Raw genomic sequence first — 18,741 nt, 5'->3', positions numbered from 1 at the left:
TTCCAAACATTAACAAATGAGTCAGGCCATTAAAAAGTGGGAAATAGTTGCATATTTTAATATTTAATATTAGATCAGGAAAAATATTGAAAATTGGTGTATCAGGCTTTAAAGTTATTGTAAACAAATTGCATTAAGGGCTTAACAAAACCATTGGTTTGATACACATTCTCAAATCGTCAAATTTTTAAAATTTTTGATCACGGAAGGACAACAGTTTTTGTATAATTTATTAAATTCCATCTTCCTTTTACTGGGACAAACCCCCCCACCCCCTTCCCAAATTAAAATATCCATCCATGATAATTTCAAGGCATTTTTTTAAAAACAAATACCAGTAATTATCAAGGTATGTAAGTTAACATTAACAAGTTAACAGTGCAATTAAATTTATCTAATTAACCACTTACATATTTTGTGACATGTTTATTGAAAAAAAAAAATTTACAAACTGTCACGGAAGGACATTTTTTTATCACTTGATATTTTCCCTCCATTTACATTATTGAAAGCTGGAGGTTTAATACTAAGTCTCAGAAGATAATTTAATGAAGCATATTTGTTCAATTTGGCAAGTTTATTTCATTGTCATTTCACATTTTGAAGAATATACTATTCATATTTAAAAAAAAAAATTAGTACACCAATTGTATCTATAATCTTTTAATATATATTTTAAAAACGAGGTTTTGTCATTTGCTTACAATTCTGTCTGGTAATGTACGGTTATACATCCTTTAAACAATGGAAAACTGGCTTTAACTTACATTTCAATAACTTTATAAGTGATGTATTATGTTTTTAGTAAACAATGGGCAATACTTGAGCTCAACAGATGCAGGATTGCAGAAACGGGCAGAAGATACTTTCAAAAAAGGAGAAATGTGGTATAGAGATAATGAAAGGAAAAAAAAATGAGAGAAGAACTAACAAAAATTGAGGTACAGTCAAACCTCTATCTATCGAACTTGCATGTATCGATTGTCCGTGTTTATTGTATACTTTCTACGGTCCCGGCAAAATTGCCATACAACTAAGGTTAAAAAAGTCCGCTTGTACCGATGTTCGAATTATCCTTTTGTCCGCATTGATCGTACAAAATATGTGGTCCCGTCACTATAAATTATAATAGATAATCGTTTAAGCATGAAGATTTTGCAGAAATAACCATTGCTTAGAAAGAAACCGTCATAAAAACAGTAACGATAGTATATATAAATAGTAAAAATCACCTTAAATCTGCAGCCATTTTATAATAGCAACGAGTGAACTGTCAACAAACAGTAGATGGCTAACATTGGTGCCATATTTCCGTGAAATCGACTCGGTGCCATATTTAAACTTCACAAGATAAAATGAGCGGAGTCTTGGTAACTGTTTTATACGTATTTTATAATTTCGGAAGTACGGTATTGTACAGTTGACACATATTTTTTAAACTAACCATTTATTTCTGGGGATCGTAAATAATTAATTTTTGATATCAAGACATCAAATGAACGTAAACTTGAACATGTCACGGCAGCGAGAAAACTGGTGCGTATACCAATAAACTGGTATTAGAACTGGACAAAACTGGTATATGGGAGGTGGAGCTTATAATTTTTTCCGCTAAGCTCACATCTATTGGCTGGCTGCTGATGGAAGGTCACGAGTCTGGGCGGAGCGTTGAGCGAGTTATACTGCGCATGCGCAGCTCAGAGAACAGAGTGAGCCAGCCGGCAGCTACGCTGTGCCGTAACAACAGCTGATCGAGTACAATGATCTTTCTCCGCGCATGGCGCGCTATTGACGGTAAATTCCATCAATTTGCTGCCTTTTTTTTTACTGTGGCGCAATACGTATGTGTAATGTAGCCCGTATTTGTTCTGAACGCTGCATGATGCGACTGTATTTTAATTAACTTTAACGTATTTCTTACAATTTTTCATATTTTTAAACTTTTTCTTTCCGAAAATGTGTACATATGACCGAGGTGTACGTACGAACGGGGGGCCGTACGAGCGAGGTTTTACTGTAGTTGAGAACACTTGATGAACGAATTAGGATTATTTGAGAAATTGAAATTGAATTGTAGGTCTGTTGTGCAAAGGCTATGTTTTTTTTAAAGTGTAAATTGAATTAAGTAAAATGCTTCCATTTTTTTTTCCAATTGATTAAACTTTAATGACAAGTAACTTGATATATTTCTGACACTAATTTTGAGGTTGAAATATTTTTTTTCAAATTCTAAGAGTGAAGTCCACATCTATTGAATGTCCGCATCTACTGAATTTTTTTGTTGGTCCCCTGAAAAACGATAGATAGAGGTTTGACTGTATTTTATAATTAAGAAAATATGAATGAGAAAGGAAAAAGGATGCACAAAAGAAAAAAAGACAATGAAAATGCACAGATCATACACTTCTTTCTCTGAGTGCCATACGTAAAGCAACTGTTTGAGTGAAAAAGGCATTACCTCATTCGCCTAGGAAAATTGTTGAGGTTCTTGGAAAACTTGTTAAGACTTTGTCACCAATCAGATTGAGTAAATTTTTTATATAGCAGGGCTTAGCAATATTAAAAACATGGCAGTTCAAAGAAAATGAAGAAGTGATGCCTTTACAGATGAAACTGTAAGAACAGTAAAAGACTTCTTTAAAGAGATGATATAAGCTGGCAATGTGCAGGTCAAAAAGACTTTGTAACTGTCCAAACTGCAAAATGCAAAATGTGGTGTCAGAAACATCTACTGCTTGTGAACTTAACTGAAGCAGTCAGTATTTTCAAGAAAGAATCCAGTGATGTTTCATTACGGTATTTCAAATTAAAATCGTTATGCCCTGAACAAATAGTTCCTATGTCTCTTACAGATCAGGATGTGTGTGTATGAAGTTATCTTGGAAATGCTGAACTGCTTATAGCCTCATTGAATAAGTACCTTTAAAACTTCCCTAATTCGGTATTGCTTTCACAAACATTATGTGACCCAAATAATATTCATTGTGTAGACACAGAATACAATCAATCACTGTGGAACTTCAAATTTAGACTTTAATTTTGATGTCACTGAGTGCAATCAAAGTATTTCCTATTATAATTGGGGATCAGAAAATTACAGAGTTGTAAAGCAAGAAATACATACCTACAGACATTGAATCAGTAAAATGTAAGCTTTAATACACACAATTAGAGTATCTTTCCTGCACAGTTATAATGCTAAAAGACAACATAGTGAACTGCGAACTCTAAAAGAAACACTCCCAGAAAACAAAATAATTATTTGTGAAGACTTCACAGAAATTTATTTAACGAAGCATCAGTCTGAAATCATGTAGACTCACTGTAGTTTACCCAGTGTTACAATTTACATTGCACTAGTATACGTACTACAAACCTGAAGGTCATTTACATCATACTTGCTATGCAATAGTATCAGATTCATTGAACCATAATAAAGACAGTTTGCATGCATTCAATGAAACCATTTTCAATGACTTAAAGACAAGGCTCCTGTTAATATATATTTTTTTTTTGCACTACTTTTCTGATGGTGCAGCAAGCCAATTCAAAAGCAGATATAAAGCATGTGATCTTCTTTTGCGTTAAGAAGACTTTGGCTTCCCAGCTGACCACAGTCACGTTGAGACGTCCAATGGAAAAGGACCCCATGATGGTGTTGGCGGAGAAGTAAAGAGAAGTGATATTAAGATCTGATCTTCAAAAAAAAAATTGTAGTAAATGGAGCTCAAGATTTTACAAATGCTGCTGCCAAATGAGTAAAATCTATTATTACATTGTATGTTCCTGAAACTAAAATACCAGATATTGCAAGCAAGCTACAGCATCGTTGGGGAAGTTGTCTCCCGGTGCTCGGACTCTGTGGTGCCAGCTTTGCTATTAATAAATTCAGTGTTTTCTGGACGAGAGAGTATTGGTGAATGTCAACACTATACCACCAGGAAACAATGAAAACTCTCCAGAGACATCGTCAGAGGAAAGTATTAGTTTGGAAGTTGAACGCTATAAACTAAGTCAAAGAAAATTTGTGCTATGCAAAGTTATTTTCTGAGAAGAACTTAATGCTTTGTTACTGGTGTATAATTAAAGAATTATTGTCTCCAAGTGATTTTCGAGTAATGGGGTGGAAGGCAATGGACAACAAAGGAATATATTTGGAATAGACGATAAAGGAGTATGATGAAAATGATATAGTTAAAGTTTCAAGTTGCTTTCACTCCCGGATCCACTAATGCAATGTTGAATTGGGAGTGATAAGGTTATTTACAAGTTTAACTTTCCTACTGGTGTAAATGAAGCTTAATTAAGTTAAAAAAAGTTATTAAGCCCTTGGATTTTTTAAACAATAATGGGGAAAAAATTACCTTCCATGACGGTACTTGAAATGTTTTCATAACTAAAATATGTAAGTAAACCAAACCATAAAACTTTGTTGTTGTATGTAAAATTATGTACATACATGGAATATTAAGCATACAGAGTCTTGTTAAATTAGTGTTCTATTCAGAGGGAAAAAAATGCAATTTCACATTGAATAGAGAACATCATGTCTTTTTCCTGTCCTTCCGTGACGTTACATATTATAATTTTATAAACAAATTCTACATATATTAAAAAGCAAACCTGATGTCAAACCATTCCTATCAAATCACATTTTCTTGCAAGACATTTTCCTAACTAATATTTATAATACTCAGGAAATTATTATGATTGAAATGTTTACATGCCGTCCTTCCGTGACAAAAAATACTGTGGCCTGACTCATCTATATTTTCCCAGATTTTCATCTATTCTTTTATAAATTAGCATCTATTATTGTGAAAATACCATTTACATTACAACATGTTTAAAACTTAATATTTACATTCAAAATATTGGAAACTAAATATCCATATATTCAGATGCCTGCAAATAAACCTCTAATTCAGTTTTGTACAAAGAACACAATTTTTTCATACCTTTTCTTGATTAAAACCACAAAAAATTTAAAATGCTTATTACTAAAAAAAAAATTGCCTGTGGGATATGCTAGCAAACATTAATTCGTAGGTTTAATCCATAGAATAATACAAAAATCAACTGGATTAATTGGGTTGGGTTGTACATATGCCCTTAAAAGAATGTTGCACTTTCAGTGGTATATTATAACAGTTTAATTTATACTATTTACAACAAATACATAAATTTGAAGTAAAAAAACCTAGTTTTTCTTACAAATGTTCAATATTTGCACCTTTAGTTGTACTGCACACATCCAACCTAAAGTCCAATTCTTCCCACACTTTGGTTAAAACGTCCGAAGTAATGGCAGCAATAGCCTCTTCAGTTCTGTGTCTCAACTCTGGCAAACCATTAGGTAGCGGCGAAACGTAGACACGATCTTTTATAAAGCCCCAAAGAAAAAAAAATTGCATGGCGTTATGTCAGGTGAACGCGGAGGCCAGCGAAAAAAGAGCTCTGTCGTCTCGACCATTACGACCAATCCAACGGTCAGGGACTTCTTTGTTTACCACTCTCATACACAGATATTCCGATGGGCATAGGCTCCATCCTGTTGCCAAATAAACTTTACAGATTCACTCTTAGCAAATTTCCGAACACAAAACCCTTTACCCTCAGTTGTCGCCATCTTGCAACAACAAAGCAGTACTAGTGCATGCGCTTATCTAAAACTTGTTTGTGTTGTTCTTTGATTGTGACCTGGAACCAACACTTTACAATGGTTACAGTTAATACTTTTGAAATTTGTAACTAGGACATTCTCTTATGGACATGCTGTACTTTGAAGTTATATGGGATGCATGCAACGTGGCTGCATCACAGGAGACATGGCAGTATCACCAAGTATGATCACAGTAACTAGCCATAACTCACCACATGGATCAAGGGTAACACGTGGGGGAATGCCAAATATTTGCAGCACTGTGGTCTACTTCACACTCCACTGAAGCAAAATGCACGAGTGTGCAGCTTCTTTTGTTTTCATCTCATTGGCCAATCATTTATGGGAAGATGATGGACGAGTTGTGTTCGTGTATTAACTGTGCCAATAAATTGTGACAACATGAATTTAATTACTGTGTCCATCTGAACATAATGTGACCCCCAAACCTTTTTGGATACGAGTTTATGAAAAAAGACTTTATGGGTTGGAAGTCATAGTTCAAGTGCAGAGCACTTGAAAATTATTTAAATGATTAAATTTATCCCGTATTTACTAGACCCTTTCTGGTGCCACGGTTGTCAGTAGAGTGATTTACATTGTGTTTTATGACTAGTTCGAAAGTAGCCAGGCTGTTCAGAAAGCAAAGAATGTGATGATCTATGTCTGGGAAGGTGAAAGAAGGGAGGGTTGCCGTCTCAGCAGCCACGGGTGAACTCCATCTGCACCCTCTCCGTCTTGCATCTCTCATCTGTCACACATATGTAGAGGTTCAGGAAGCCCCGGTCTACAATCGCATGAGTGATGCAGTTTACAGGCAGAGCGCGTAGTTTTCCAACTAAATGGCGGGATTCAGGAGGCGTACTTAACATCGGTAGTGACACAATTAAGCAGCAGAGCCTGTAGACTTTCAAAAAGCTGTTCCCAATGCCAAGATACGAGTCTCCGTAGTTTTGGTAAAACGTTATACCCTTATATTCAGGTGGATACAACATTTTAATTATTCATGCACGTGTCCTAGACAAATGGCAAAGAATGAGTATAAGGCGGATCAGGTCACTGAATATCTATAAGAAGGGTTGTTTCTTTCTAAGTGTTAAAATACATTTATAAAGGATATTTTTTTTACAAGGGAATGGCATTTTAAACCAGTTTATTTGGAAATAGCATTTATGTTAGAAATGAGCAAATAAATGGTATATAAAGTGAAAATTAGAAGAAAAAAAATTAAATATCATCTATAGCAAGGTGATAATTTTTTCAGTCCCTACACAGCGTCAACACACACACTCATATGCGCACACACACACACACACACACACAAATATGATGGTGGACACAGATTTCTAAATATATTCAAAAGTTCGTAGAACAGTCCATAAGAAACATATAAAGTTTTTTTTTATATAAAATGAGTATAAGGAGCTTAGTTCTCTTTATATAAACAAACTTTATAGGTTTATTATACACTTGCTGTAGTTTAACTAAAATAAAATAATGTTGCTTGGTTCCTTTTATATTTGAGCCGTCCAATCGTGATCCTATTTTTGTTTACTTGTGTAACATTATTTTGGTGTGGATATTTTCGACACCTAAATTAAGTAAAGTATGTTCATCTAGAGGTATAATGTCCCACAATTTTTGAATTGTTTAATCCAATTAGTTTTAGTTTTGAGTAGGTCAACAAAGTTTCTTAAAAAAAATTTTTTCTTTGACATTTAAATATCTAAAAGTAGATATGCAAAAGATATTTTTCAGTACATAAATATTAAATTATTTAAAAAAGGTTGACATGCACTAACATTCCAAGTATTTAAAATAATGAACCAAAAGGTTTGGAGCAGTGAAGGATTATTTTAGTGATGCTGTTTATTCCCCTTCACTTGCAGATACTCAGTCCGTGAAGAAGGAGGAGATGGACAGGATGGAGGAGATAGTCAACGAGAAGATCCGTGCAGCGACGCCAGTCACAGTCAAAGTGTTTGAGGAGGGCGACCCTCAACTTACTGCAGTAAGTGTCTAAGTGTCCTTTCAAGTGAAACATTTTTACAGACAGTAGGCAATGTCTCATCAGATAGTAAGCAATGTAGAAGTTTCCTCTTTAATAATTCAATTCAAGTAAATTAGTACTGTAAAAATTTTTGTAGACATTTCCAGTACTGTGTGTCAATGACTATCTACAAACAGTATCAGTAGTACTCAGTATCGTAATCTATGAACTCTTTAACGCGTTGTGAAGAGACACTAATTAAAACAGAACACTACCTCTGACCTAATGCTCCAAATTATGACTCTAATATACACAATTCAAAGAAAATATAGATAAAGAACAATCTGTGAAATAAAAATAAAAATTGTGTATTTTTTTGGCTTGTAACTTACTAAATCTCTTTGACTGACTCGACCGTATAGGGTCAGTAGGGCTTAACACACAATAACAAACAAATATGTATGAAAAAGAAAAATAATGGCAAAATTTTATTGTCTGATAAATAAAAAATGTTGTTTATAGCAAACATAAACTATGTATTCCAAAACTTCATCATGAAACAAAATATTGAAAAACAGACATAAAAAATAAGCAAAATAATACTAACGTTGCCAGATAATTCGGGACACAACCTACACAGAAGTCAGTATATTTCACGTTAAAACTCTCACAGTTTATTATAATTTTATATCTCATGGTATTTTTATATCAAAGTCTGACTACCTAATTCAGCACAATAGAACATCAAAATCTTCATTCAAAACTACTGGACTGTATTTGCCATTGTGTTTATTTTATGAAATTTTATGCCTTCGGAACACTATAGCAATGTATCTAAACAGATAGTTTTAGGTTTAGGTCACACAGTAAATTAGTTTTTACATTATTAGGACGATGGTGTAAATAGGCATAAAAAATACTGACCCAACCCACTTATTCGGTCATTTTCATCATCATGTAATTTTTTTTTCTGTAGTTGTTACAAATCTACTCCTTTTTGGCTTTTTACTTCTTTAGCGAATTTCAGTGAAATTGGTCTTATGTCTGTTGTAATGTTTTTTTTTTGTGGACAGTGATTGGGTCTTAACACTTTTTTTTGTTGTAATTTTCATATTATTAGTGTAGTAAAGAAAGTGATGTAAACATACATTAGTGTTCTTGCTAACCTCCAAATAAGGATTTCTTGTACTTGATCTGGTGAATTTGAAACCAATAGATTTTCTTTCTTATTTGTAAAATCTTTACTGTGACTATAAGAGTCATCGATCAGGCCCACATTACACTGTTCTTTAGGTAATAATGGCAACTCTTCATCTGAACACTAATTTTTACAGTTTGACGTCAGCCGGGGCTTCGCCCCATGAGCCTGGTCATCCTCCATTTCCCTCCCCATCCCTATCCTGCCCGGCATTTGTACCGATACATACGTAGTCGTGTGTGTGTTTGAATTGCGCGCTTCGAACTGCCGCAAGAGGGTGCTTAGCTTCAGTGCTCCGTACCACTAAAACACCTAAATTAATATTGTAAGCCTTTTTCTTTTAACCCCTAAGTAATGCTACGGCAGGTCAGCCCAGTGAGTGTTCTTTTGATTCTTAATTAGTTAATTTTAGTAAAGTAAGTGCAAGCACGGCCAATGACACTCCCTAGCGGGCGACGGCGGAACTAAATATAAAACTTTATTTAAACTGTTTTCCATGTACACGTAGCTCTTACAGAAAGTCTGGTCGTGGGTATGTATGTATTAATTTTGTAAGAGGTTCATGTTATGCTTTCTAATAACCCGGGGCACGCAGTCTTACAAATGAAAACGGTAATTGTGTTCGGCGCGAAGGACGCCATGTTTCCCGCCGCGAGCCTTGACTCGCCCCAGTCTCCTTCAGCCGGCCGAGGGCGGACGTCTCTGCAGACACTCCGGGGACATCAACGTTGATTCACTGATAGGTACTTCTGTATATTTAATTAATCTAAACCGCTTTATTATTATCCTTGGGGCCTCTCTCGGTCGGTGGGGGCTGTGTATTTATACTCCCAGGAGTTTTTAGCATTCACTCTACGTATAAGCTTGGGGTGGCCACGTGTGTGGTCCGCCTCCTCAGTCTATACCAATTCGTGCCTCGGGCGTTTGAACCGTGTAAAGAGAGGAGTGTAGGAGGGTGTGTAAAGTCTAAATAAACCAACTTAAGCGAGTCACGTGTTTTTGTGTTTGGGGGCCACGTGGGTCTTTCCTCCGGTCAGCGGCGTGTGGAACGCCCTGAGAGCCCACTGTGATTAGGTAGGAAGCGTGCCAGACACTAAGAGCGGGCTGGGTACAGGTGTCAACGCCGGAGTCAGGAGGGCCAATATCTCGCCGCACACGGGCCACGTAACGCAACATTTGGTTTTCTTTGAATGATTCGATATGGAATGACCCATAAGCAAATTGAGCTTCCAACATTTTATATTGGTTGTTTTTATACATATTAATAATTGTATTGTAAAAATAAGACAATAGCCAAAAATAAATTTCAAATTCTAAACTATGTCAGCAGCAGAAGGAAATTTAATGCCCTGCAATCAATATAATTTAATTTTTTCCCCACAGGGACGCTGCTAAAAATGTTTAATAGTAGCTTTAATATTATGAGGTCATGTTTTGATGTATAAAATGTGAGATATGTCAAGTTTGAGTAATTTTGTATGCACAATATTAGAGGCGTGTACAACATCCATAAAAGTAAAATGATAAATCTTAATCTTTTGTAATGATATTGGTGAAGATATGAAACCATAACATATAATCTTGATAGTACTACATGTAGCTAGAGACAAGATTTTATGGATTTATTTTTAGTCTAATTTTGTTTTCAAAACAGGATAACAGTGTTACTGTTTTTTTTTTTTTTTTTTTTTTTAAATAAAATTAGTTATGAAACACTTTTACCATAGTAGTGGTGCATTGTAAGTAGGTATAAAATAATTTGTAATAAATTGATCTAAAACAGATACATTCAGAGCAATAAAAAAAAAAATTGGTGAGCATTTGTGGCTTAAAAATGATGAACAATGAAACCAATTGAATTAATTTTTCTGATCCGTGCATATTAGTACTTTTATGTTAACAATATTCCTTGAATTAGATTACTTTTTATTGATTTGAATTAAGAGTTGGTTAAATGCTACTTCATGTCATTGCAACATGGTGTATTAACTTGCACTGTGGCATTTATGCTGTGATTTGACATGCTATTCGGAGTTGTCTCGACGTTATCGCAGTTCGCCCTGGGTGTGACCTGTATGGAGACGTGAGGGGGTGACGGGGTGTCTTGCAGGACCGTGCGCGGGGCTTGCCAGAGGACCACGTGGGGCCGGTGAGGGTGGTGACCATCCAGGGCGTCGAGAGCAACATGTGCTGCGGCACCCACGTGTCCAACCTCTCCCAGCTGCAGGTCGGTGAGCTGCCCCGCCAGTCCCGCCGGTCCCGCCAGTCCTGCCGGTCCCGCCAGTCCCGCCAGCCCCGCCAGTCCCGCCGGTCCCGCCAGCCCCGCCGGCCCCGCCAGCCCCGCCGGTCCCGCCAGTCCCGCCGGTCCCGCCAGCCCCGCCAGTCCCGCCAGCCCCGCCGGTCCCGCCAGCCCCGCCAGTCCCGCCGGTCCCGCCAGTCCCACCGGTCCCGCCAGCCCCGCCAGTCCCGCCAGCCCCGCCGGTCCCGCCAGCCCCGCCGGTCCCGCCAGCCCCGCCCGGCCCGCCCGGCCCGCCGGTCCCGCCAGCCCCGCCGGTCCCGCCAGCCCCGCCGGTCCCGCCGGTCCCGCCAGCCCCGCCAGCCCCGCCAGTCCCACCAGTCCCGCCAGTCCCACCAGTCCCGCCAGCCCCGCCAGTCCCGCCAGCCCCACCAGCCCCGCCAGTCCAGTCCCGCCAGTCCCACCAGCCCCGCCAGCCCCGCCAGTCCCGCCAGTCCCGCCAGCCCCGCCAGCCCCGCCAGTCCCACCAGCCCCGCCAGCCCCACCAGCCCCGCCAGTCCCACCAGCCCCGCCAGCCCCGCCAGTCCCGCCAGTCCCGCCAGCCCCGCCAGTCCCGCCAGCCCCGCCAGTCCCGCCAGCCCCGCCAGTCCCACCAGCCCCGCCAGTCCCGCCAGCCCCGCCAGTCCCACCAGCCCCGCCAGCCCCGCCAGTCCCGCCAGTCCCACCAGCCCCGCCAGCCCCGCCAGTCCCGCCAGTCCCGCCAGCCCCGCCAGCCCCGCCAGTCCCGCCAGCCCCGCCAGTCCCACCAGCCCCGCCAGCCCCGCCAGTCCCGCCAGTCCCGCCGGCCCGTTCCCTGGACTGTCCGCATGTGTCCAACCCCTTTCCCTCCACTCGGTCGTCCACCGGTCACCAACGCTACCAAGCTGAAGGACTGGTCGTGAAAAGTAACGCTGCTGGAAGTCACAAAACTTCAATTTAAATTAACTTGCGTTTAGTTTTTTGGCACCTCTTTTCAATAATTTATTTATATTTATAGTTGCACAGTACAGTAGACACCTGATTAGCCGATATAATGACTTGAAAGGATCCCACAGATTTAAGAAAAACACGGTTAAAGCATGACGAAAAAAAGAACTGTTAAGTAAAAAAAAATTTTTAAAACCTACTACTATGTATTTAGATGAACACTTTATAAGGTTGTAAGTAATATGTTCCTAAGTATTAGACGTAACTTACAGAAAAAGTTGCGGTACATAGCATTGAAGCATAGCTGTGTTTTACGTCAAGCTGGTTGATAATTTCTAATTTTTTTTTAATGTGAAGTACCATTCGTTTGCATTTATTATCAGACATTACTGGCCAAAAGATTACGACAGAAAAAAAAATACGGCTGCATTGCGACTGCTGCCTTGAAACTACACAAGCCTGTTATCGCTCGCGCAGAAAAGTCGCGCAGTGCCGGCGCTGAGCTGAGCACAAGGGTGCACAGCTTACCTTGCTCTAGGAGTTCTGGAGTTCTGGAGTTCGTGTTGCGTGCTAACACTTATTGACTACCGTATTTACTTACAGAAGGGTCGGCCTTGCGTATGGATCGCACCTTTAATTTTGGACATAAAAATATATTTTCACCTCAAGGCTTGTCCTCGAATTGGGTCTGCCCATGTGTCTGTCCTCTGTAGCATACAAGTCTTCGTGGCCTTGTCTCGCTTTATTGCCTGGCACTGATGTTGACCCTTGGTTCTTTGCCTCTGCCCTCTCCATCCTTTATGACTCTTCCACCCCCACCCCCCACCACCCACGCACTATATTACAAATAATACAAAGGAAAAGTAAACTTATTTTTATACCTATGTTTCCCTTCCCGTCTATAGTTTTTTTTCTTTTCCCGGTCTCCGTCCCCAAGAGAGAAAGACTGTATGCCTTTTCCTCGTCAGTTTTTTTTTGTCAGTTCTTTTGATAAAAATAATCACGTCATTGTGCAGCAATTTTGTCATTGATGAGACATTGCAGTAGAAAAGAGCGGGTAATCTCACGCAATAACAACGTTTGGCTGCAGTTGCGTCACATAAACTGTCGACAGAGGAATGTGATGATTGCGTACGTTGCCAGTTTACATTCTAGCTCTCAGTTGGTCGCTCATCCCTGGAGACGTCTGCTGCAGTGCGGGAAGTGCAGAGTGAGACACGATGGTACCATGACGGGCACCCACTCTCACACACTGGCACGCACTTGCCCCTCCCTCACTTGTTTTCATTCTCTGGCTGGTTTATTTCTATATTCTCCCCTCAGGCCAGATGCCAGCATGGCGGCAGACAGTGGCGGGGCAGTAGCCGGGTAGCTGCCTGGCAGGCGGCAGACGTAGCCTGAAGCTGGACTCTCATTCGTCCATCAATCATGTGACCTGCAGCCAATCAGATGGCCCGGAAAATTCCACCTGCCTGTCCGTCTGTCAAAACTTTACCAAACTTTAACTTTCGATGGACGGACGGATGAAATAACCTCTTCAATGTTAGCGAGATACTACGTATTACTGGCAACCTTTACTATCTTAAAAGGGTTTTAAAGCATATTTATATGTTTAGCTATTTCCATTTAATGTTATTAACTTACGATTTCACATATTTTTAACGACTTAAAAATATTTTAATAAATATCAGAGCAAAAAAAAATTGAAATTAATGATTTATTAAGTGCTTTAACTGTCATGATCGTCAATATATATCTGTACAATATACAGTGAAAGTCCGTTGTAGCGAATACCGTCTATAACGTAAAGTCCGCTATAACGATAATTGCCATCGGCACCGTCAGTTTTGCATATGCTGCGTAGGATAAAAATTTTGGAAATAACGAATGCAGCGTGCGCTCATTTTCGCTATAGCGATAGATTACACACCTGTAATTTTGCTCTAAAATAATGAGAAAACATCTACAATTTCCTTAATAAATGAGAAACAGCTTCGCACAATTCCACGCGTCCGGCAAATGAAACAACACGCATGATGTGGCCGTCTTGGCAACACCGCACAAGGTGGGGCCCCACAGCGAGCATAGCTTGCCTCGCGGAGACGAAAGCAAGTGTCGTTGACCCACTGCGACACGGCCCCGCTGCGAGCATTACTTACTTAGAATCACGCCGACTGTAGCCCGTAAATGAGCATAACTCGTCTCACACTTGGATTGTAAGCGTTGCGTACGGTGTAGTTTCAGTGTACGGCACTACGCGCGTTGTTGTTTACGTCTAATTATACGTGACACGTGTAACTACTACGTACTTATCTTCAGACATGGATAAAAAAAGAAAATCTCTCGAACTATCTACTAAATTGAAAATTTTACAAGAGTGTGAAAATCCGTTCGTCAGCAGAAGTGAAATTGGTAGACGCTACGGTTTGACTCCATCTACTTTATTCACTATTTTGAAAAATAAGGAAAAAATCCAGTCAGCAGCTTTAAAAGATTGCGCACCAGGTAAAACAAAAAAATTACGTGCTGCAAAACATATTGATCTTGAGGAAGTCTTGTTTACATGGTTTTCCCAAAATCGCGCACGAGGTATTCCGGTTGCCGGTGCTATGTTAAAGGCTAAAGCTGTGGAACTAGCCTTAAAACTGAACATTGACGAAGACTTCAAATGCAGTGATGGTTGGCTGAACAGATTTAAGGCAAGAAGAGGAATAACACTGCACAAAATTTCTGGGGAGTCGGAAAGTGTCAACAAAGAAGCAGTCAACAACTGGCAACCTATTCTTGCATCGATACTGGATAGGTACAAACCTTCCGAGGTTTATAACGCCGACGAGTCTGGGCTTTTTTATAATTTACTACCTGACAAGACTTTGGCAATAAGGAATGATCCTTGCAAAGGGGGAAAACGAAGCAAGGAACGACTGACAATACTTTTGTGCGCAAACATGGACGGAAGTGACAAGTTAAAGCCCTTTGTTATTGGAAAGTCAAAGAATCCCAGGGCTTTTAAAGGTGCACGCAATATTCCATGTGTTTACGAAGCAAACAAAAAAGCATGGATGACGTCGCAGCTCTTCACGCAGTGGCTTCACAGCTTTGACACCAGAATGGGGATGAAAAATCGTAAAGTTGTTTTGTTTATCGATCGTTGTCCGGCACATCCAGACATTCAGCTGAAAAATGTGGAGTTGGTGTTCTTGCCAGCTAACTGTACTAGCATCTTGCAACCCCTGGATCAGGGTGTGTTTAATTTATTGAAACGGGAATTTCGCAAGATGCTTGTGAACTCGGTGATGAGGAAACTTGCTGCTGGGAAAACTGTCTGCAAGTGGAACGTATTGGAAGCTATTCAGTCTATGGCAGTTTTGTGGGAGAAGATCACGCCGGCAGTGATAGCTGCGTGTTTCAGGCATGCAGGTTTCCGTGAGAATGAAACTGATGCTTCTACATCTGACGATGCATTGCCGGATGATTCAGCAGATGAGCCCGATGTTTGGCCTACCGTTGCTGAACAACTGCATGTGCCATGCACGTTCCACGAATTTGCCACGGCTGATAATAATGTTGACGTGTGCGGGGAGTTGACGGACACGGAACTTGTCGAGCTCGTCTCTTCTAATCAAAACGAAGCGGCGTCTGAAGATGATGACAAAAATGACGACGAACCAAGTGACGTATCTGTTCCGTCGAAAACGTCAATGATGGAGGCACTTGATACAATCAGTCGTTTTTATCAGCATGCAAATGCTTCGACGAAAGATTTGATGAACTTCCAAGAGGTCCAGTCATTTATTTTGTCCGAAAGTCTAGTGAAATTACGGCAAACGAAAATTGATTAGTTTTTTAAATAGTGATTTTTAATTTTGTGTTATTTTCCAAGTGTCTGTACGAGTGATTATTTTTGTGTTACTGATCAATTGTCGGAAAAATTATTTTATATAATTTGTACGGCTGCCCAACGTAATTAGAGATTTTTTTTTGTGTTTGACATTTTTCATAGGTGTCAACGTGAGTAATAATGTGACAAATTTTAAAATAAATTTCACTTCATCTTTGAGTGTACATATTGTTAGTAAATATTCAAAACTCTGCAATTTTCACCCGATATCATCAGCTTAGCGCACATGTCTCCAGCAAACCAGCTGCGGTGAAAGCGACAGGAAGCGGCCGGCTTGACCTTGCGTGACCCCGCCCGCCCGTCTCCAGGTAAACAGCTGTCCGTGACGGCCTTATCACGGCCACGCGGTCTCATATTTCGCAGTCGGCAAGTGTTGATATAGCTTTAAAATGTTATTTTAGTAAGTTTTATGTATATTTCCTTTACTTTTGTTGTGAATTTCCATAGTAAAAACAAACGAGAAAATAATATATTTTAAAAATGCTACAAAAATAAGATTTTTTTTTAAAATTTTGGCTATAACGAAAATTCTCTTTAACATAAACTTTTGGCGCCGTTATAAATTTACGTTATAACGGACTTTTACGGTACATATTTACCAGTATTAAAGATTTATAGTGTGTTGGCAGCATTAAAATGGAAAAGTCCTTGACAGCCGTGCGGATCATTGCGTGCTCGGCCCATTGATGGACGGACGAGATGGATCATTGCGAATCCAGGTTTACAGTTCAGTTCATGAAGCTTCACACGCACTGGTGAGATATTTTAATTAAACAATTTATACTTACTCTAACTTTAAAAACCAACACAGGCTAGTTTTTTTTTTAGATACATAGAACACAACAATGCAATTTTAAAATTTTTTTTTACCCAAAGTGAGAAATTCTCATAAAGGTTGCAGTACTTATTATTACACAAAAAATCGGCCTAAAAATGTGTGACACATGGCTGGCGACGCACAGTGTCTTGATTCCTGCCGTCCTGCAGTTTATTATTATGTTTGAAAGATTTGCGCAATGGGAGTGCATGACTTGATGTAAGCTTTTGGACATACGCCATTGCTAAGCACTTTTTCTGTAGAAGAAAACTTAAAATACCCAAAAGACAAAAAACACAAATTAAGCAAAAAATTGCTGTTGTCAATAGGATGTAAACACCACATGATATTCCATAACAGGAATATGGTCAACAAACAAAGAAAAACAAAGAAAAAAGGAAGGACTAAGAGAACGAAAAAACCCCCACAAATGATGACAGCACAAAAAATATTGAACCCAAAAAAATTCAGCACAACAGTTGAAACGAGACAAAAACACGACAAAACGAAAAGACTAAACAAACACAACAGTTATCCAAAACAGAAGAGAACGAAAAAAAAACCCACAAATGATGACAGCACAAAAATATTGAACCCAAAAAAAAAAAATTCAGCACAACATTTGAAACGAGACATAAACACGACAAAACGAAAAGACGAAACAAACACAATAGTTTTTCCAAAACAGAAAACAAGAGACGTTTCGGGAACTGATATCTGCTCCCGGCCTCAGGCAGAGACGCACATGGTACGAAAACACAGGTGCGACTGAGTAGGGGCTGCCGCCGATCCATCATATTGCCAACCGGGGCAGTTAGAGTGTGCGAGACCAGAAACCGAAGTTTCTATAACTCGCTTAGTGCATTGTAAATCAGGTGCACCCCACACTTTTGTAGAATCACTTGGATCAACGGGCGGGGTGCGTGTCTTGTTGGATAAGTTTGGCACACGGGCCTGTGTGTGCGCTGGTAGGTTGTGTAATGCTAGAAAAGTTACATGTAACTAATTCGGCGGGGGAGAGAAGCTCCCCACCAGCTAGATCGGCTAGCTGGCGTGATGTAGTGTCGTGTTGGTGTGCAATAGAGGCTTGATAGTGTGCTGTAATTGCAAGTGAACTAATTAAACTCGGGTGTGGTGTGTACTGTAAAGCTGTGCAAGCCGCTCCTACGAACCCCTGGGAACACAGAAACATGCTAGGGTAGTTAGCCCATTATTGCATGTAACAAGGTAGTTCAGGCCGTCACTTCACACAGGCATATCATCGTGTGGTCGTGTTGGTGATACGGTAAAAGAAATTACATAGATTAGTAAACACCTGGCCGCCTTAAGGACCGAACTATTGCGTTCCAATATAGTTCTGTCAAAGTTAGGCTAAGCCAGTATTGCTGTAGCTAGCCCCCAGGCTGTTGTCTTCTAAACCTGAAAAATAGAAAGTGAAATTAATAAATGAAGGTCGTCCTATTCTATTTTTGTTCGAGCAGAGAGATGCCCTCGTCCAGTATTTTTTTTTGTTATTTATTTATTTAATTTTTTTTGTTTTTAATTTTTATATATATTTTTTAATTTTATTATTTTATAATTTTTTTTAATTTTTTTAATTTTTTTTTTTTAAATCTAGACTTAAAGCTACTGTACAAGCCCCCAGAGCCCTGCCCTGACAGGCATGCATGCCTCTCGGCCCGGATCCCCAGCGAGGGCTGGGGCAGCTCCCTCTGCCAGTTCACCTGCATGATTCTGCCTTGACAAGGTGCTACGACATGTGTGTGGATTGTCGCGCGTGTTTTAGTGGTGTGACTGTAAAATGTTACGTACCCCGGGGAAGGGAAAAATTTAAATTAGGTGATGATAGATTTACGGAACTAGCTTTGTTAATTCAAAATCCCATGCCTTCCGAAACGCGGCCGGCACTGGAGGTGAAGCCTGCCAGGCGGGTCTCGCCCTTCAGGCATAGGGAGTCAGCCCTAACACACA

General features: G+C 39.7%; 1 protein-coding gene across 2 annotated transcripts in view; it reads left to right on the top strand.

The window, feature by feature from the left end:
- LOC134541461 (alanyl-tRNA editing protein Aarsd1-B) overlaps window positions 1-18,741 on the top strand; it is a 52,990-nt gene that overhangs the window by 16,314 nt on the left and 17,935 nt on the right. For both annotated transcript variants that reach the window (XM_063384938.1, XM_063384936.1), the window contains exons 5-6: window positions 7,552-7,673; window positions 10,961-11,077. In XM_063384938.1, the coding sequence (XP_063241008.1) occupies window positions 7,552-7,673; window positions 10,961-11,077 (239 nt within the window). The remainder of the gene's footprint in view (window positions 1-7,551; window positions 7,674-10,960; window positions 11,078-18,741) is intronic.

This window comes from Bacillus rossius, chromosome 18 (genome assembly GCF_032445375.1).
Source record: "Bacillus rossius redtenbacheri isolate Brsri chromosome 18, Brsri_v3, whole genome shotgun sequence".
Lineage (NCBI taxonomy): Eukaryota > Metazoa > Arthropoda > Insecta > Phasmatodea > Bacillidae > Bacillus > Bacillus rossius.
The sequence above is the reverse complement of the archived record's forward strand: the minus strand, read 5'-3'. Positions and strand labels throughout refer to the sequence as shown.